Below are 21,556 nucleotides of genomic sequence, written 5' to 3'. Positions count from 1 at the left end.
GGCACATAACAAGCTGATAAAAGCTGAAAGCACAGAGGTAGCCAGCGTGAACACCCTGAGCAAGCTCCAGGAAGTAGCTGTAACAAGTCACTGTAGGATAAACCTGAGCAGGCTACTGGGCACCAGGCACATGGCAGCTTCACCTCTTCTTGCTGCTGGCGTAATCCAGCAGCAAACGATGCTCTCACTGAAACACCACCACCCTTAGTACAAGCATGTGATTTTTATGCCTTTTCTTCATTCTTAAAATTACTTAAAAATCCACTGATGAGTACACTTTTTTCCACAATTTATTATATTTCATATATCAAGAAACTAAAAGATAGCATCCCCTTCTATGTGCTTTAAAATAGTTTGGTTTTGATTGGATTTTTTTAAATAATCCCTCCATTTTCTCTTTTTTTACATAGCTCCTACACCACTCAAAATATCTTTTTTCTCCCCATCCTATCACTTGAGCTCTGGCTGTACTTTCAGCAGTAATTTATGGATTAACAACTTATTCTAACCCATTTTCCACTATTAATAGTTTCTGAGTTACTTTCTTAACAATAGAAGGTAGGTGACGATCCCAAAACTGATGTAGAAGTGGCAGGTTTCTAATTATGTGGAGAGCTATTTACCAAAAACTGTTCCATTTTCTTTCTGTTCTCTCCCTCCTCCTCTTTCCTTTCTTCCCACCCTAACACTTCTCACCCTCCTTCACCTACACGCATATGGAAAAAACCTAAACACCCAACCTTAAAAAAATCATACTGTATCCAGCGATACATTTTGGTTGGCAGTACCTTAATCCAGACTTCAATATATGTTATACTGGTCATGATTAAATATTCTAGTGGAATGTAAAGTTTTAGCTGTCCTTTTCTTAGAAAACTGATTGAAAACGGTACTGGCTTTAGAAATCTTTCAACATATTTTTGTGGCTCCAAACCTCATTTAGGCAAAAACTGGATGGACGACCAGTAGCATCCAGAAAAAGTTAAGAATAAAAATCTCTCCTACTCACTTCGAGTTAACTACAATGTTCCAGAGTACCTAGAATCATCAATTTAAAACATGTTCCAAAGACTGCATTATCTGGAGTTCATATTTTTTAAGTAATCAGAAAAAGGTTTTGAAAATGATCATTTCTCTTTGAAACCTTCCAGTTCAAAAAAAAAACCCACTTACAAAATAATTTTATAATAACTATTTAATGTAAACATAAACTTAATATGTGGAGCATGGCAGCTAATTCAACCAATATATCCTCGTTTCAAAAATAGCTGCAATTATTTTTCAAGCAATTAAAATAAATTTAACAAAAAACATGTAGCCAAAACCCACTTTCTTCAACAAACAACACAGCCTGGCCTGATTTTGGCTGAATATCAGCATATACCTGCCCAGTGATACCCGTACTTTTAGATGCTTAGCAGCTGCAGACCCAGTGTAGAAGCATGCAAGGGTGGAAATGGGGAAAGGAAGGAGAGTTACAGTAGAAGAGGACAGGACAGTCCAGCATCACTAAGTCAGAGCACATAAGGGCTCTTGCACTCTTCAGACAACCCTACAGTAAGTAACTTAGAGGATTTAATTTACCACTGCTTATTTGAGCTGTCTTACAAGAATTTTTACAATTACTTTAAAAATTTGATAGTATAAACAATGGGGAAATCTAATCGTATTTACACCTACCTCCTTCCTTAATCTTCAATATCTAAACTTTCTGCAGCAAGTATCAGCAACTAGTAAACGTGAAACTATAAAACAACCAAACCAAACCAACACCACCACCACCACCCACCCCCACAACCCAATTTGTACGAAAATTTTATGAGTTTGAAATCCACTTCTAGTGATAAATAGCTGCAGAACTTGCTAGCTCTTTGGCATCTTCATGAAGACAATATATCAAAACCCTTGGTGTTATGAATGAAAAATGACATCATTCATTATATGTTTTCTGATTCCTTCTCAGAACTGTAAGAAACCAGCATATTGAAAAATTCTGATCTGATGGAACTCAGGAGTGAAAACTTTAAATGGAAAGTTATTCAAGTTGTTTGATTAATTTAGTACATATCAATCCTAAAACAACTTTTAACTGTTTTGGGGAACTGAGCTTGATACCATATCAAATCAACTCATATATGTTATTACATTCACATGTCTAAGAAACTTTAAGAAAACAAGCATTTTAGGATTAAAGATAATCTTTAAAACCACAGATTCTGTCTCTACTGTGAGGTCACTTTCCTGAAATGTCACAGTGTGTGTTAATCAAATCCTTTACATTACTGCAGCTGCGGAACGCAATGAAGTCACATAAATGTACTTGCAACAATTTCTATTATGAGATGGTCAAACTGTAGAGTACAACAATTTCCAGTAGTGAGGTTTAATCTAGTTGACAAAAATGTCTGAGATACTCCAACTGTTTTACAGCTTAGGGCACCAAGGATCCTGAGATTGCTTCCCAAATGCCAACAGATACTTCATCTCCCAGACTGGGAATCCTGGATCTTTTGACACTCTCCCAGTGACCCCAAGAAATTCCACTATAGCAACTCTGTGACCTCCTCAGAAAAACAAAACTGCAGCAGCACATCCCAGCTGCACTCCTTCTGAGATCCATGAATCAACAGTGCTTTTAAATGAAACATCAGCATTCTGGAATTTAATTTACAGCACCATAATCTTAATTTTATACATTCCTGGCTCTTATAGTCAGCAGAACTGTTGTCTGACAGACATACAGAAATGCCTGCTGTTTATGTGAGACAAAACCACTTAACAGCATAAAGATAACAATCAGCTAACAAAAGTTTGTAATATGAAGGGATTTTAAAATAAAAAACCTACAGACCTTTCCTTTGAAAAATCTATTTCTTAAATAAATCCCAATTTTTATTTTTATTTTTTCATACTTGGAAACCGATCTTCTCTTTTTTTCAGAGCAAAATTATTTAATCACTGCCTCAAACTTGCAATAAAAATACTAATCACTAAGTATCACATCAAAATGATAAATCAAAAGTACTGCTTTATTCACAAATATGTTTTCTTGTTCTCACAATACCAATGACTACAAATTTGACTGTTTTCTACAGATAATTTACTTGCATAAAAACTATTAAAAATATGACAGAAGTAGCAGCGTTACATTCATTGAACTTCTACATAAAAACTGGTATCAGAAGTCACAAACTAGAGGTAAGAAAACAAACTTTAATTTCAATCTTCTAAAACTTGTTATTTTTGAAAGAAAGTAACCAATTATTACTTGTACGTATTACTGTATGTTTATGAGTTTATCTTGAGACTAGCAGACATAAAAGCATTTGTGGTTTAGATACATAATTAGAAAATTATCTCAATGTACAGTTAGCACAGAAGAAATGCAGAAGCTCCTAACTCCTGCCTATTTTTATTTGCTATATAAAGAGCCTCTGTTTTTAAGAAGGCAGCTCAGAAGTCTTACCTGAGTCTGCTTCATTGCCCGTTCCATCCTGCGAGTACTTCCTTTTTCAAGCTTGGTCCGAAGGAACAAGGCTGACGTCTGAATGGCCCAGAACTTTGGCTGAGAGAGCAAGCACTGCAGAGAAAAGTAACATTTTTTCATTATTTCATTTAAAAGACACCAAAGACAGTAAAGTTTGCAATAGTGTTCTCAAGCATGAATGCTGTTTCCTATTCTGAAAGCCAAATATGTGGTTGCAGCCCTTTTCTGAGGGCTGTGAATATGGATTAATCTCTTTTCAATATAAAAGGCAGCCATCAAAACTATTTTCTCACGCTCAGCTACTGCAGCACTGTGTGTACATGTACCCATATGGTTCATACACCAAAATGCACAAATTGATATGGCTACTCCAAATAAAAGGCAAATAAAGAATCTGATATTGAGCAGTCTGGCTCAGCCTTCTCCACACCTGTACACTGGACAGCTGTAGACAGCAGCAGGAATCCTACTTAAGACTGAACAAAACCAGCTCTCTCTCAGCTTCTCCTCACATGCAAAGTGATTTGATGCCTGCATTAACACCATCCCCCTATTAAATAGGCTGAAATTGTTAAGAAACCAAAGAATATTAATTTAGAATATGCCATGGCTTGAGAATAACATGAAGAATTTTTGATGCGCAGTAAATGGGCAGAGGATACGGAATAATCTAGGTAAAAAGCTTTTCTAAAGACACAGCAAATTATCACTTGGAACACCCTGCCCTGATGCCAGGAACTTGGTGACAGTCTCCGACCACTGATTTTTAAGAAAGGCCAATAGGATATATGTAGCAAATACAACTTTGATATCCCTTAATAATGTACAGACCACCTGGATTCTTTCCAGTATTGTTTCAGACACTGTATACCATTTTTCTGTTAAGATATTCACTTTGAAAAGGGAGACAGCAGGCAAACATCCTTACTAGTTTTATAGACACTACAAACACAATACAGCTGCTCTGATAAATTTGCCTATAGATACTTGAAGACTGGAAAAAAAGCCCCTTTTGCTTTATTCTGTGAAAGATTTCCCCAAGCATTAAGAAAGTATACTTTGCTGGTGGTTTGTGTAAAATTTCTGACATTTCTGTCATACTGTAATCTACTTTTTTTCCCCCTAGTGTTTTCGCAGGAAAGAAGGCAGAGACAAGCAAAACTAAACTTTCTCCAAGGAAAACTACAACGGGAAGACAGGCAACAGCAAATGAAAGAATGAATGCAAGCAGTATGAACGGATGTACACCCACCAAATGCTTCAACATCACTTGATCCTCCCTCTTGTGACCAACAATCTCTGCACTGATTCTTTCATGGCTTCAAGTCAGTATTATATGAAGAAGTACACAAAGGCTTCCATACAGTCCTCTATGTGTTGAGGACCTGGAAGTATCAGTGGAATGCCACTGCAACATTCTCTATGCTTTCAAGTGTCCTTTTACAAATTAATTATGATCAGCAAATCTGTTAATTGGTCCAAATCCTAGTTCTGAGCTCATCTCTCTCCTGTCTCATCATGGGAAGATCAGTCTACTACTTACTTTTGTTTGGTCTGAAGACAAACTGCAAGGCACAAGCGAGTCATTCCTTACAAGAGGACTCTGGTTCCTGAATTTATCCTTTAATGGCTATCCCAGGTGGCTGCTAAAAAACCTTAAGGGAGTGTTAGGGCAAACACTTTAACAGCGTTTACTTTACTTTAAAAGCTCCCTTTTGTAAGAAAGGTTATTCTTTCCCCCATTTTCTACACTACTGGTATTCCGTCATATGATTTTTAATTAAAGGGACCTTTTTTCTCTACCACATGGTGACAGACACTAGTATTTATTTTTCAAATCACAACATCATCTCTTAAAAGAACAATGAAAAGTAAAGGTCTTGAATAATAATTCTCCTAAATATATTTTCTGGTCCAATTACAGCCCTTTTCCAGCAGCAGATTACTTGTCCCATCACTTCGGTCCTCCTTAGCAACTGGCATGATTTGGGCACAGCACAAAGCCTCTGTGTGCACACCATCAAGCTCTGTAAGAGAACTGGAAAGCCTGTCCTTTACTTCCATGTGCACCTCCTTCACCATTGTATTGACAGTGATTTAAGCACTCATGCTCTATGAGGTGTGTATTAAGTCATACAGGGACGGAGGAGAAATGAAGAGAAACAGGGTGGAAGAAGGCAGAGAATTATGTTTCATTCCTCTGCAGAAGCAGTGACAGTCGCATCTGGAATAACAATCCTGCTTTTAAAAGGTATTCATAAAGCAAAATGTGAGGTATACCTGCTGTACAGTTACAGGAGAAAAAAGTGCTGCAACTGCGTAGAACAATAAAAAGCAGTCCTATTTTTCAGTTAAGAAACACCTGCAATTTTATACTGAGCTCAGTCCTGTGCTCACCTTCTCATTGCCCAGTTGTGATATTTAAAGCACCACAGATACAAAAAGACACACACGGGTGCAAATGTTTGCACTCAAGGGCTGTAAAAAGTAATTTCAGAACATGTACCCATAACTATGAAGCAAGCTTTACTCTTCTACCCCAAATCTCCACATATTCCAGAAAATCAGCATTTTCTTGTACGTCCCAAAGCTTTATGTTTTCACCTAAATGAAGCTAAATTTAGACTTTATTAATAAGAATATAGGTTATAATGAAATATCTGGAAAAAAAGAAAAACTAAATCAAGGTTATGCAACTTTGTCAACATATCTGGAAGTTTATTGTACTGTACAAAACGGAGCTAAGAAAATTAAAACAATAATTCCAAAACAAAACCACTATTGAGAATCTTCACAAGTCATCCTTGCTCTTACTTCAGGGAAAGAACAATAAAATAACCAGGAAAATTAGATGGGGTGAGAAGAAAGGAAAGAAAGGTTATGCAACATCTTCTGTCTTGAATGGAATGTTTTCACATGGGAAACAGATTCACATAGGAGACAGATTTCTCCAATTCCGCTCCACATTTTTTCCTAAAAACAAGAACCCTTTATTTAATCCTCTCCCATCATATCAAAGTGTAAAAAGGAGATTACCAAAGTATTACACAAAACAGAGTATTTCATTCAATATATTATCCTTACATGACATTGGAATGAAACAACATGATCCTCAAAGTCTTAATAACAAAGTAGTCCATTACTGTACAATACCTTTATAATATCCCCATTACTATGTATGAAGAAAATGGCAAATAATACCTAAATTTTGAGATAGGTGCACACTGTTAAGACACACAGGTCAAACACAGACATGACTTCTACCAAACCCAGCTGAACTCTCAGGTGGCATTCATGAGTGATTCAGCCTCAGTGAATCGGTAAAGCTCTCAACAAAACACAATACACCTAATTCAAGCCTACTGACTTCAAAGCTTGTATATGAGAAGTTATACTAATGGATCCTTCAGTACAATCCTTGATTTGTATAAAACATGACTATATGATAGTTCTGAACAAACAACAGTGATTAACTTGGAAACAAACAAATATAACAATAAAATTTTTGTCACTGACATGGACAGTGGGATTGAGTGCGCCCTCAGCAAGTTTGCTGATGACACCAAGCTGTGCGGTTCGGTTGATACCCTGGAGGGAAGGAATGCCATCCAGAGGGACCTCGACACGCTTGTGAGGTGGGCTGATGCCAACCGCATGAAGTTGAACCATGACAAGTGCAAGGTCCTACACCTGGGTCGGAGCAATCCCAGGCACAGCTACAGGTTGGGCAGAGAAGAGATTCAGAGCAGCCCTCGGGAGAAGGACTTGGGGGTGTTGGTCGATGAGCAAATGAACATGAGATGGCTTCAGTGTGCACTTGCAGCCCAGAAAGCCAACCGTATCCTGGGCTGCATCAAAAGGAGCGTGACCAGCAGGTTGAAGGAGGTGATCCTGCCCCTCTACTCTGCTCTTGTGAGACCTCACCTGGAGTATTGTGTGCAGTTCTGGGGTCCTCAGCATAAAAAGGACATAGAACTGCTTCATACTGGAGCACCACCAGTATGAAGACAGGCTGAGAAAGTTGGGGCTGTTCAGCCTGGAGAAGAGAAGAGGCTGCATGGAGACCTCATAGGAGCCTTCCAGTATCTGAAGGGGGCACTACAAAGATGCTGGAGAGGGACTCTTCACTAAGGACTGTAGTGATAGGACAAGGGGTAATGGGTTCAAACTTAAACAGCAGAAGTTTAGACTGGATATAAGGAAGAAGATCTTTACGTGAGGGTGTTGAGGCACTGGAATGGGTTGCCCAAGGAAGCTGTGAATGCTCCATCCCTGGCAGTGTTCACGGCCAGGTTGGACAGAGCCTTGGGTGACACGATGTCGCTGCCAATGGCAGGGGGGTTGGAAGTAGATGATCTGAAGGTCCTTTCCAACCCTAACTATACTATGATTCTGTGATTCTAAGATGCTGAAACAAACTATTTTAAACCATCTTCTCATCACAGCTTCTGTCATCTATAACCAGTGGCACTGCAGACAACAATCCCAAATAATAATTTTGCAATTTACATCATTAACTGGGGTAATAATTTGAGCACCTATAAATTCCTCGCCTTCCTCAATATTATCAGTAAGAAATATCTGATATTTGATCGCATGTTTCAATATTTTGTCAATAGATGACTAAGACCTACTACTCTGTTAGTAGTTAGCATCTGTTCAAGAAAGCAAAACTTCAGATAAATAAACTTAATCTCTAGAAACATTAGGTAGGAATGCTTTAAGCACAAGTAATTACAAGATGTAAGGCTCTATATTCTGCAGTCACATTTTACTAGCTATGACAGCTTCATATTTTCTAAGGCCCAACAAGAAAAAATTTAGATTAGGATTTCACTTTAGATGCTTCTTGTTACAACTTGATAAATGGCATGATTATTTCCTTAGAGAGCAGCATTAACAAGATAAGGGACACAAACACAGAATATAGTATTTTCATACTTTGAGAATGCAAGGCTTCCATACATTTTATGACGGTGGATATATTTAGTGGTTAGCAGATCTTTAAGATCTAAGCAGAGGGAATACATGCAATAGTGTTTATTCTACTCCATGTACAGCTCTCCTTCTCAAGATCAAAAGAATTACTCAGACATCAAACCAACATCAACGGCCCTTTTGATAGGTTTTAACAGTTATCAAAATCTGTGCTGTATAAGGCTTGACCCATCTGTTTAATTTCACACTTCCACTAAACACCAAAATCTATCCTAAACTTAAAATCACTGTAAGGGTGATCTGAACTGGAAAGTCAAAATATTGCCAACTTATCCTGCAATTTAGAAGTATATATACATGAACACAAAAGCAATCATTTTCAAAATTTCTGGGGTTTTTTGTTCCCTATAAGAAGACAACAATTTTAGCTAGCAACTGACCACGTTTTTTTCCACATGGCTTTGACAACTCTAACTTCCTTTTTTTTTTTAACCCAACAATATGCAAAGCCTTTGGAGTTACAGACTACTGTTTGATCAAACAGTCTTAGGGCAAAACTATTAAGACAATGGTAATTTACATTTTCTTTGCAAACATCACAACTTGTATTATACATTCCAAATGAATTATATTTCAGGAATGATTCCAAGTCCTGTGTTATTGCTTCTTTCTCAGTGTTGCTTGGGGAAAATGTGTTATTACTTGGTTGGGTCTTACATGTTTTCCTGCCTAACAGTATCTAATATAAATTCTACATGGCACCTTTAGAGTATTAAGCCAAGACCTTCGCACTATAACAGGAAAACAAAAAAAACTATATAATGCTTGATCCTGTATGACATGCATTAGCAGAAGTTCCGTATTTTCTTTTATTAGGCCTTTCACCCATTTTTATTAGTTGTTATATCAAGATAGCACATTCCATAGTCAATCATGATCATTTGTGATTATTTTTCCAAGGTATTTCCAAGTTACCATGATTTAAATGCTACCTTCTTTTTAAATGAATTGTGTCTGACTGTTAGTTAGGTAAACCAGAGAGGCAAGCAGAAATCATGAAAGTATTAAAGTGACAGAGAAGATTTACTTTCCTGAACTGGCAGAGACATCAGCATATTCACAGTGCCATTTTCCAGTACTGCTTTAATACTCCATATATATTTCAGTAGTTTTAGACCACACACTCAGCATATGTTTTCCAAAGTCTAAAGCTATTTACTCAACTGTATGACAAGGGTTTATTTTGGTCATAAAACTAATCATGGGACTGCACAACTAAAATAGCTTTTCACCGCAACAGGTGTTAGCTGATCACAAACAGAGCTGGGCTTAAAGCTCTTAGCTGCAGCCATTAGAAATATCTCTTGGTGTTAAAAAGTCAAGAGGAAGGCCAAAACACCATCAGTGAACTGTAGCAAGGACTAGTTTAATTAGAATGGTATTTTTAAAATTTACTTCATCTAGTCTTGTCTGGTAGTCTCTGCACTCAAGTTGTAACATTTCATCATTGTAAATACAGAGTACCTGTTGCTGAATTTGACTGCTAAAATGAGAAGCCACTGATCTTTATTCCTTTATTTTTTTCATTTTTATATACTTCAAACTGCTTGAATGAGATCATAGAATCATAGAATAGTAAGGGCTGGAAAGGACCTTAAGATCACCTAGTTCCAACCCCCCTGCCATGGGCAGCGACACCTCCCACTAAACCATATCACCCAAGGATTCATCCAACCTGGCCTTGAGATCCACCAGGGATGCAGCATTCACAGCTTCCTTGGGCAATCCATTCCAGTGCCTCACCACCCTTACAGTAAAGAATTTCCTCCTTATATCCAATCTAAACTTCTGCTGTTTAAGTTTTAACCCATTACCCCTTGTCCTATAACTACAGTCCTCAGTGAAGAGCCCCTCTCCAGCATCTTTGTAGGCCCCCTTCAGATACTGGAAGGCTGCTATGAGGTCTCCATGCAGCCTTTCACATATATCATTTCAGTGTTTTGGATAATTGAATGCATTTGGAAAAAACATTAATTCTGAGAGTTTTAGAATTAAATATATGTACATACACACAATGGACAGTTCATTTTTCCTTCATCTGAAGCTGTGAAGCGTTGTCACAAATTTCTTCTATAGACACATTCCAAAAGCAAAATGTATGCAAAGATGTTAAAAACCTCTTAAACAGTTGATCATTTAGACTATGCTAGGCTGATATAGAAATGAATGCTGGACTTAGTATAGCAGCAATTACATTGCACATACCTAAATGCAATTTAACATTCTTAAATATCTCACTTAATCTCAGTTTGCAAGCAACTGACTCTCTCTGGAATTTACCGTATCTGAAATCTATCACATCTGAAGGTACATTAAATACAATCTAAGAATTACTCAGTAGCTGGCTTAATTCATTTAAAACTTAGAAGGGAAGAATGGAATAAATTTTTGTCTTGCAAGACTTACGAAATATTCCACTAGTGTACAGAGGAAGGCTAACATCATCTCATCTTCACTATATTTTCCACAGCTTTTTTTAACCCCACTTAAATAGTAATCTGTAGCAAACAGATAGCACTTGATAACATCCACCCAAAGGAATCCTCATATTCCATTCCGTTCATCACCCTAAACATATTTCACCTCCATGGCACTGTCTTTAAGCAGTAACTCTTAACTCTTTCTGATACCTGCCTTGTAAAGAACAGCTTCTGGGCAATTACTTACGCTAGGTCATCTTAGAAATTGTGATGGCTATTGTGCCACTTCTGTAGTACCTAGGATTTCAAGGAATAAAAAAAAAATAAAAAAAAAAATCAGGCAGACAAGCTTGGAAGTTAGTCCTACTGAGTCCTTTTTACACAATTAGCAATGGCAGGAAGGGTCCCTAAAAAGACCACTGTGAACAAGCATCAGCCTCAGGGACTCCCTGAGAAAGCCTCTTACTCTCCCCACTGAATTTATGAAGGAAACTAGTTTCCTAGCTTATACATATTGGTTAGGTGCCCAACTGAGCTGCTTCTTCCCAATGAATCCTCTACACAGGTTGTCAATTTTCTGGTATCTTCCAGTCTCAAATCTCCTTTGATTCCCTTGAATTTGTAATGGGGCTGCAGACAACTCTGGAATGACTGTTTTAGCTGCATGGTGGAAAAGATATGCTCTAAGGGAGACTTTCTCTATAGATTTTTCTCACAGATTTCAAAGTGAAAAGTAATTAAGCTGTACCTCACATCCTGATACAGTTTTTAACTCAAGGCAAAGAACAAGCTGAGAAGCATTTAAGTGTTTGCACAGATCTAATCACTTTCAGTATTAGACTAGCTGATATGCTAGCAACAGATGTAAGGATATATGAATCAGTAGTCCTATTACTAAAGTGAACTGTCTCTCTAAAAAGAACTGTCTTTTTAGAAATCACTCCATTGTCTACAACTCTTCTTTATTTCCTCTAAAGACAATTAATCATATTTCTGTAGATGGCATTATAAAAGCCAATCAACTAAAGTCAAGAATAAGTTGCATTATAAGTACTACACATTATCTTTTTTCACTGAAGATATTGGAAAGGATACTGAAAACAAAAGAATGAGTGGTTGTTTTGGTTTTTTCAAAACAAATGCATCTGCAACGTTCAAAAGAAAATAAATTCAGATTTCACACCCTATTTGTCCATCTTGTTTTCTCTAGCAATATTCAGGTAAAATGAGGCTGCCTTATTTCTGGGTCTTGGTTTTCTAAGTATCACTAGCTAGAAGAACATCCAACTTGCATTTCCATTCTCCATGACTGTCACCCTTAGGCCAGCTCTCCTCTGCAGTAAATTTTGTTATTTTTGAAGGACAGGGAGCAAAAAGAAACACATGGAAGGTCTACACGTGCTGCTTTTATTAACAACCATAAACATGTTCTGTAAAAGGCTGCACCTTTCTTTTTCATTCTTTCTGTTTCTTTTCGTCACACACAGAAAGAATATCAATCAAAATGACTCTCCCTCTCCCCAAGTACACTTTTTAATACTGCACAGGGAAATGCTTAATCAACTATTAGAAAAATGTTCATGTCCAAAGCAGAGTCCATTATCTGTTTCTTCTTCATTCCCGCTACACTTTTTACATCTTCTGAATACACATCAAGAACTTTTTGAACTTCCTTTTAAATTTGAGGTTTCTATGGCTTTTCTTGGAAAATATCCTGCCTCACTCCATAACTTCAAGGCTCAGAAATATGCAAAAATTGTCTGTATTAAGAAAATGAAATTAAGGGAGGTCATTTGATGTGGACATCAGCACACTATAACCTGAAATCTAGTCAGCAATAGAATACACGTAAGCATATGACGATTGTCTTTTGAGGTAGATGTGGATCTAGTTCTGCAGATAAAACTGAAATTGTGGCTCACTGTCCCCTACATTATACACTTTACAGAAAAAAAGGTCAAAGCAAGTGAGCACAAGAGAAACGTTCCCTTGCAATGGAGGCCTCGTATGTTCCACAGAAAAAGCTGAGTAGAGATTTATGCTTACTGAAGAATTTTCAGTGAGAAAAAAAAAGACTCAAGGAAGGCTTGGTATGGGTTTAAATATAACAGAAACACAGAAAAGCAAGCTTACATTAACTTGTATGGATCAAAACCAAAAAGTAGGGAGATACAGAGAGCTATAAACATGATTCTTTGATCCTGCATAATGCAGTCTATTATTTAACTTGTATGCATGCAGATACGTAACTTTCAGAGACCTATGGCAGGAACAAAGATCACAATTCAAAGTAATTTTAGACTAATTGGAAAAAATCAACTCAAATCAGGTTCTGCTGGGAAAATGTTTCAATGCTTTTTCCCCCTTTTTCTACTTCTAATAATAGTACAGAGGTACTGAGTATTAAATTATTTGTTCAGTTCTACTTATACATCCAAACTGCAGATCTATCCTGGATGCCCAAAATTAAATAAATTTTCTTCCACATTAACATGCATCAGGGGGACGATATTTAGCAAGTTTCTAAGAGCTTAATGCTCTGTGATGATACTAAGTGGTATCCATGTTGTATCCTCTTGTATGAGTTAAAAAAAAAAAAAGAATAATTTTTCATGTTGTTGCTTAAGCTGGTTTTTGGGTTGTATTTTGATTTTTCTTTTCATTTTGAGAGAATATTTAAGTTTGGAAGCTAGTTTTCCTTGGAGGTTCTCAATTTTTTTTAGGAGAAGGAATAAACTAAAGAAGAAAAGGAAATGTCATGAAGAAAGAAGATACTGTATTATTTAAAGGACTCTGCTTACAATGACTAAGGAAGGGTAAATCACATAAGATAAGGCTCCTACTTTCACCTAGAATGGTATCCAGGCGCACTACTGACACTTACTCCATTGTGCCAAACATATCACTTATTCTGTGTTATGCTGAAAACTACTTCAGCCAGATCCGACTGTAGCAGCATTGTCTTTTTCAGGTCTGTGGTTTGGACTTACTCCTGAAACAGCACAAGTACAGACTTCCACACCACATCACAGTACTGCATTTGTTTCCTAAGGCCCAATCTCAACAGCAATAAATCAGGTTTTTGGATTCAAAAGACCAGACTTCAACTCTTTAGTATCAACGATAAGGATTTCCCTAGGTATTAAACATTGAATTTCCCATTTTAGCTGCTCAGCCTGAGGAATTTTACTGTGTATGCCAAGGTTCTGAACGCATCATGTGCTCTTTTGATACTATCCTGAATAACAGAAAAGCACATTCAAAAAATTGCTCTCTGCACAGTTAGTAAAACTGTGAATTTGGTTTGAGAGTGGCTAGATACCATGTTTTAAAAATAGATGGTTTCAGGACCATATGCAAAGGCACATGCTGTCTGAGGACTTGCAATCTGTTAAGCTTGAAAGGAAACAAAGCAAATGACTAAGAAAAGGGTGACAGATAGAAAACCAGTGCCAATGGAGAATATTTTCTAACTTGTTCCATTCAGATTGGCTGTGAGAAGAAATACGTCCTACTCCCTACTAGGTATTCCCTTGGAAACTACCACAATAGGCTTTTAAATGCTCTGCCCTGCTTGCTCCACCCTCAGCCTCGCCTCTCCTCTGAGAAGGAGCATTTTTGGAACAGACAGTGCTACAGGTTAACTTATCCTCTGTGATACAAATTTACTCCTCAGGGAGACAGTCATTACTTTCTATCTTTCCATTTCTGGCACTGCTGCCTGTAGCTACAAAAAACCACCACGACTTGTCAATGCTTTCTTTAGGCTGGATACCTCGGTTTTATAATAGTACTTCTTACTCAGCAAAATCTAGGTAAGACTACACATTAAGGTGTCCATTTCTTTCTTTCTGCTTCTTGGCTTATTTGATCTGTTCAGGGCAAACTCAGTGTTTGCAGCACTCTGGACCACTGGAAAAATCCTTTAGGCCTGACAGATCCTGCATCTTTACACAACTGCCCCAGGGTGGTGGGATTTGTCTGTTCTGACTGCCTAGTCACATTCATGAGCTCACTACTATGTCTCTTCCGCCACTATGTTTTTTCTATAGACTGCCAGTGATGCTTCCTGTTTATTTGGTCTACCAAAATCTTATGGAAGAATACAGCTTTAGATACTGCATCTATCTGATGCAGCAGAGATCCCTAGTCTAAAAGAAACTTGTATCTTTTCTTGCAATAGCAACTCCAGAACAAATATCCATTAATAAGAATTATTCTGAAAATACCTTAATTGAGTATCTTCTGCAGGAAGAGAAAGTAAGGTATCAAAAATAGTGGTTCTTGGAAAGATTTAAAACACAACTATAAAAATTATACAAAACAACAAGCCTTAAAAGCTCTCTTAACATCCTCAGTAAAGGCATAAAATTATCTTCTTGTAAAGAAACAATTTAAATGGTTTCATAAGTTCAAAACTTTAAGAGTAGTCAATGCCACAACAAGAATAATGTAACAGTTGCATATAGTTTTTAGATTATAAAAATGTCCTTTGTGAACCCATCCCATAATATATTAACTAGTCAAAATCAATTATCACATTTTTTTTTTCTGCAGCAGGAACAGACAAAAAAAATCAGGAAAAATTACATGTTTAAACCAGTGATTTACGGCAAGGCTGCCACTGACTTTACTATTAAGCCATGTCATGTAGGAATGATAAAATTTCTACAGAATTATCTTCACAACCTTCAGTTTAGAAGAACAGCTGTTTGTATAAGAAGGGTGAGTCACAGCAGAGGAAAACCTACACAATGCCAGATAGGACTCTACAGGAAGCGTGTCATACCTGGTTTTCCCCTACTTTGAATGTCAGCATCCACCACAGGAATTCTGCCTACAACAGTCTCCACTCTTCATCAGTCTACATACTACAAAACTTGGCATTCACAAGTGTAACACGCTGAATGCAAGTGGCATGCCCCAATTACTGTTTGGTGGGCTGAGTGTGGCTAGGGTCAAAGTCTGGAGATGACAATTTCAGTGAGAGTTTTGGACGATCTCAACAGTTTTCCAAGAAAGAACATACTAGCAAGTCTCAATGTCCATTAAAAAAAATATTCGATTTCTGACTTATTCCAGTTCCTGACTTCACCAGCAGAAGTATTCTGCCTCTTTAAAGAGCTACTGTTCCCATTACATGCCAAGGGATGAAGGTGCTGGAGGTCACCAGCATCCTGGTTTTAAACCTTATGTGCAAAAGGAGCAAAACCAAAGCTGCAGCCACCTTCCTTTCAGAGGACGAAGACATAATGGTCCTGGAAGAAGACTAACTCCTTAAGCAACAACCAAAAGCAAGGAAGGAACAGAATAAAAATAGTGTCAGAAATATGTGAGAAAGATAAATTAGGGAAGATGACAGCAAGAGTGCACCAGATAAACAGGAGGCAAGAGCTGACAAAGGAGGAGTGGCAGGAATATGGCACAGATGACTAAACAAGAAGGGAAGCTGACATAGGCACAAGTGACTAATACTGAAAAACTGAGTGACAGAATGCTGGGGAGAATAAAAGAAAATCCTGTCTTGGTGAGCAATAGTAAGTAACATTCCTAAATCTGACAGAGTTGCGCAGACAGAAGCTATACTCTGAATATATTTATTTGAGACCAAAAGCAGTATCTGGGACATGCTTAGACTTGAAAGAACTTAAAAATATGAGCTCTAGTTGATTAAGATTCAAACACAACAGTCTAGCATCTGTCCAGTTGTATTATGCACGTAAACAACAGCAGTTATTAAAACAGCTGTGAAAATTGGATGATGAATGACAGAATAGTTTGAGTTGTAAGGGACCTTTAAAGGCCATCTAGTCCAATCCTCCTGCAATAAGCAGGGACATCTCCAAGTAGATCAGGTTGCCCAGAGTCCCATCCAGCCTGACCTTGAATGTTGCTAGGGATGGGGCATCTACCACCTCTCTGGGAAACATGTTCCAGTCTCACCACACTCACTGTAAGTAATTTCTTCCTTATATGTAGTCTGAAGAAGCTACAAGACATTTTCCTTAGATGAAAAAAAAGAAGCAATTTTTTTAGTTATGCATCTCCAAGCTCTGCATTTTCCCAGCTCTGCTGGAGATGTAACACACACACAAATGTTTCTGTACAGATAAGGAAAAAATCCAAAATATACACAAAAATACAAAATACACACACAAGTATACACAGTTCTTACACAGTAAGATGCAGGATGAGAAATACAGCCTTATTCCAGCAACTAAATGACCAACTTGGCTTTCTGAAGCTTATTACTAAGCTATTAAGCAGCTTCAAACCATGCAAGATGTTCAAAACAAAATAAAACCAACTTTTTTAAACATTTCCTTCTGTTATTCTGAAATTGAAAAGGTTTCACTTACATTTATTAATCTGAAAAGCAAAGAAAATATACTCAGTTTCAGCCAATGACACAAACCAAACCAGGAACAATACCCATTTGAGGGATTCAAATACATATGCTGTTCCTCTCTGAGTGCTGTAATTTCAAAATCAAACAGATCATTTTGCAGCATAGGAAGTCTTTCACTGTCTATTTATAGCAATCTGTTAAAGTTACTTCCCATCTTTTGTCTAGACTAGATAGAATTCATTGTAGAATGTGTTGGCCAACATATTCTGACAAATCTACTGAAGAAAAAATCTAGCTGACACGACAAAGTCCTTCAAGGAAAAAAGCTCACGCTCCAATTTAATTAATGCAAGACATGCTTGCAGATAATATAGACAAGGCAGTAAAATCAAATATGTCAAAATACACCAACTTATATCTAGTGTCACAGTTCTTAGTTCAGAAAAGGCCTCAAATCTCAGCTTCACAGATATAAAAATATTAAATATTCTAAATATTTTTCAAACATTTTTGTGAATTGAAATATTTTATTGGCATTTATTTAAATAGTCTTCATAACTAAAATTTTTACTTGTCGTTATTAATGCGGCCAATCCAAACATGTCAAATGTATTTATGCCATACCATATTATCATATAAGCTAAGCATGTAAATTATACACAGAAAAAAAATTGTCTGAATTTTCTCACAGTAATCATGAGACTCATTTATGATAGATACTGCATGAACAGTCCACTAAATGAGCTGGCCTTGTTTTGATGATTTCCTGATGCAATGAGCTAACCTTTAGAAACAGAGCATGAACCTTTCCTGCTCATGTATTCGCACAACTGGAAATAAGTTTTTACAAAGGTCATAAACACTTCATGCAAATTACCTAATCAAATTTTCTTGCACATTTCGTGTTACAAATAGTTATTTAAAACAGCCCTTTGCTTGTCAGTATGCAAGTTCCCAGTAAAAATGTATTTGTGGAAGAAAAAAAAGCAGAATGATGTGGTCTGCTGGCAAGAATGCATCTTTTTCTCCCTCCCTTAAGTCATAATATACTGTTTAGTACGTGATCAGTACTAGAATTCGAGCATTCTGTAAATATAAGCAAAATAAACATGCATACAGCATTCATGTAGGTGTATTTAAATGTTTCACAAATTAATCTTAACACCTTAATTTCTGGTCACCAGCACTTTCATATTTGTTCCCTGCTTTTAATAAAAGACAGGAAAGGAAATGCTGTAGAAAGACCAGAATCTGAGCTGGTTAGCTTTTGTCCTTCTATAACACAGATGGCATCATGCTTTTCCAGAACATACTAAAGCCAACTAACTACTCACGTAAGGGCAGCACACCGTGCAAGCACATGCCCAAGATCACTGCTGAACATAATGGGGTTTACTCAAACAAGAAATGCTAAGTATGTAAATGGATATTTTGCTGAAACTAATCTCTAAGTGTTTTTTTTTAAGAAAACTTTTTAATCTTTCCTTTTTACATCTCTTTTCAAAAGCCTATGATCTACAGACTTAGAAATTGATTAAACATTACTTTTTATGCAAAAATGTTAAACTGAAAATCAGTAAATCACCCGAAGAGGGGGGAAAAAACCCCAAACAAAAAAGCAATTAGAAATCACTTCCAGTACCATGGCTACCTAAAACTTCAAGAAAATCACTGGAGATATTTAATTATTTCACCCCTAGTTTGGGAGAAATAGAAAAACAAATTCATGCAGAAGCAGGGTAACACAGATTTATTATCAAATTCATCTCATATTTTTCCCTAAGCAGCTAAAACAGAAGAACAGCTAGAATTGACTGCAATACTAGCTGCTCTTAAAAACAAGCAAACAAAAACACCCCACACCAAAACCACCCAGAAAACCCCAAGAACAACAGAACTTTGACATTTTAATGATGATAAATGAATTAAGAGTATGAGATTCGCACACTTCTGACAACTTGGGAGGGAATTAAAAAATACATAATTAATGATAACGATCAAGGACTAGGACATTCTCAAACCTATCCTAAACTGTTTAATGATAATAAAAAAATACAAACAAAAAAAAAAAAAACCAAAAAACCCCAACAAAAAATGAAAACCAACCCAAACAAAAAAAACAAAAACAACCCAAAAATAACCTACACAACAACAGACCAAGATATTTTTTCACTGTTTCATCTTTAATAAGGACCAGAAAAAATGTTTGGGGTGCCGATATAAGAAATATGCTACTTCATCCAGACATGATACAATCAGAGAAAATTAAACTCAGTTTCTTGGAGACAGTAGCAACTTGACCAGAAAAAAAGACTTCAACCAACTTCATTTTTTTCAGATGCTATGGAACAAGTAAGATTAGAGTAATATTTGAAATGTTCAATTAGGACTGAAAAAAAACAAATGAAGGGGCAATACTAAAACTAGGCAGAGGAGATGAGGACAACACTTTAGGACAGGTTAAATTTAAGAATAATTCTCTCTCACATGAGGTAAAAGAACAAAAAGGTAAATTTACTTTGGGAAAAGGGATACTTGGATTTACCCCTTGCTTATTAGCTCATCAGCCCCATCCCCAGCCAAAAAGGCAGATCAGTAGAATACACTAAAAAAAAAAAAAGTGAATTCTAATGCTGATAACATATTCACTGAACTGATCATCAGAATATTATCAGAAAGGGAATACTATGCAATACACCGAGTAGTAGAAAATATCTTATTTCCTTCAGATGATACGTCAGACATCATTTTCTTGATTAAGGGGATTAATTTAATCTTCTTGCTGAAGTAAATTCTAATAGTTGTTAACTGATGAAGTACATGAGAGGGGGAAGGGAAGCCTGCAACACGTCAACTGGCTGTCAGAGAGATTGCTAGAAAAAGAAATAAGTGAACTGCTGATGGATAAAGAGGAAGGAGGAGGGGGAGAAGAAAGGCTGCTGTGGGAAAAAATGTCACTAACTGTCATCGAATTTGCCTGCTTAACTTCCCAAACCCTTAGACAAGGAAATAATCAATATTTAAACACATTTTTTCATGTTCTCTTACCACTGCAGTTTCAGTGAGCCCATTAAAATCTGTCACTTAAGTAATTCTGTACAGATTATACAAAGAGCAAACTATTCTAAAAAGTAAAGGCTATCCAAAATTTCTTCCTGCTCAGAAAGGCCCACAATAAATCAGGAATCACGTCCTGTAAGGTATGATGCAAGCAGACCCGTGGATCCCATGGACTCAGGGAAGAATGCAGACCACAGAGAACGAAGTTGAAAGGGATAAAAGTGTCAATTATGTTGAAATCTGATATTTTGCAAAATAAAACAACTTCAAACAGATTGTTACTTAATCCCAGTTTGGGAATGGAATGCAAGTTTCCCCCCCTCTCCTGAAACACATGTACTATAGCTCCCACTTACTTTACCCTAAAATACCTCAATGCTTACAACAGCAGCAAAAATAACTAACACTAGGTTAATTTCCTATCCACAATACTTTGTAAACATAAGTACCAGACACTTTGTGAATAAGCTTCCAAGAAATCTAGTTGAGTCTTTGCACATGATACTCCAGCAGAAAGAGGCAGCTTCTCTTTTGCTATACTCAATCTGATTTCCCAGTGATGTGTGATGGGCCAGAAAGCATACATGTCTTAAATTAGCAAGTGTTTAGATCCTAACATTCCTGGAAAATGATTCAGACTTTTGGAGGAAAAAAAAAAAAGGGGGGGGGGGGGGAAGAATAGAACAGCTTTGAGTTCATTTACAAAAAAAAGTCTTACTAGTACTAGCAGGGCTTTGCTGAAAGCCTTTGCAGTGTTATAATCTTGTAACCAACAGGCTATTCAAAATGGGCAACACAGCTTAGAAAAGAAGTGAAAGAGACTTTTTATAAAGCCACGAAAGTTACAGCCATAGAGACACATGGCACCCTTAATGAGCTTTTCAATACCCTTGCTGGTTATAAAACAAAGAAAACTACAGCCATTTTCTCAGCAGAGAAAAATGCACTTCTTTTATTTAAGCTATATAAGCAGCTTCTCTTTAGAAATCAAATTGGCATGTTAGTTTTATAGAGGTTTTGATAGGAAGGCTTAACATTAAAAAATATCATATGCTGTGATTTGATTGCTCCCTAGTCCCACATTAATATCACAAATACCATACAAAAGATGAGAAAAACAAAGCGTTCCCATTTCCACCTTCTGCTCCCTCCTTCCAAAGCCCCCTTTTTACAGTGAAAAGCAGAAGTATTCATATGTGCAATACACACACTCTCAACAGAATGTGGACTATAATTCTCTGC

General features: G+C 36.9%; 1 protein-coding gene across 1 annotated transcript in view; it reads right to left on the bottom strand.

Moving 5' to 3' along the window:
• TTC27 (tetratricopeptide repeat domain 27) overlaps positions 1–21,556 on the bottom strand; it is a 117,797-nt gene that overhangs the window by 51,159 nt on the left and 45,082 nt on the right. The window contains exon 10 of the mRNA XM_057415459.1: positions 3,467–3,580. Coding sequence (XP_057271442.1) covers positions 3,467–3,580 — 114 coding nt within the window. The remainder of the gene's footprint in view (positions 1–3,466; positions 3,581–21,556) is intronic.

Source organism: Pezoporus wallicus, unplaced genomic scaffold (assembly GCF_028554395.1).
Source record: "Pezoporus wallicus isolate ANWC-B61680 ecotype Strahan unplaced genomic scaffold, APGP_CSIRO_Pwel_v1 contig_5352, whole genome shotgun sequence".
In the NCBI taxonomy this organism is placed as follows: domain Eukaryota; kingdom Metazoa; phylum Chordata; class Aves; order Psittaciformes; family Psittacidae; genus Pezoporus; species Pezoporus wallicus.
The sequence above is the reverse complement of the archived record's forward strand: the minus strand, read 5'-3'. Positions and strand labels throughout refer to the sequence as shown.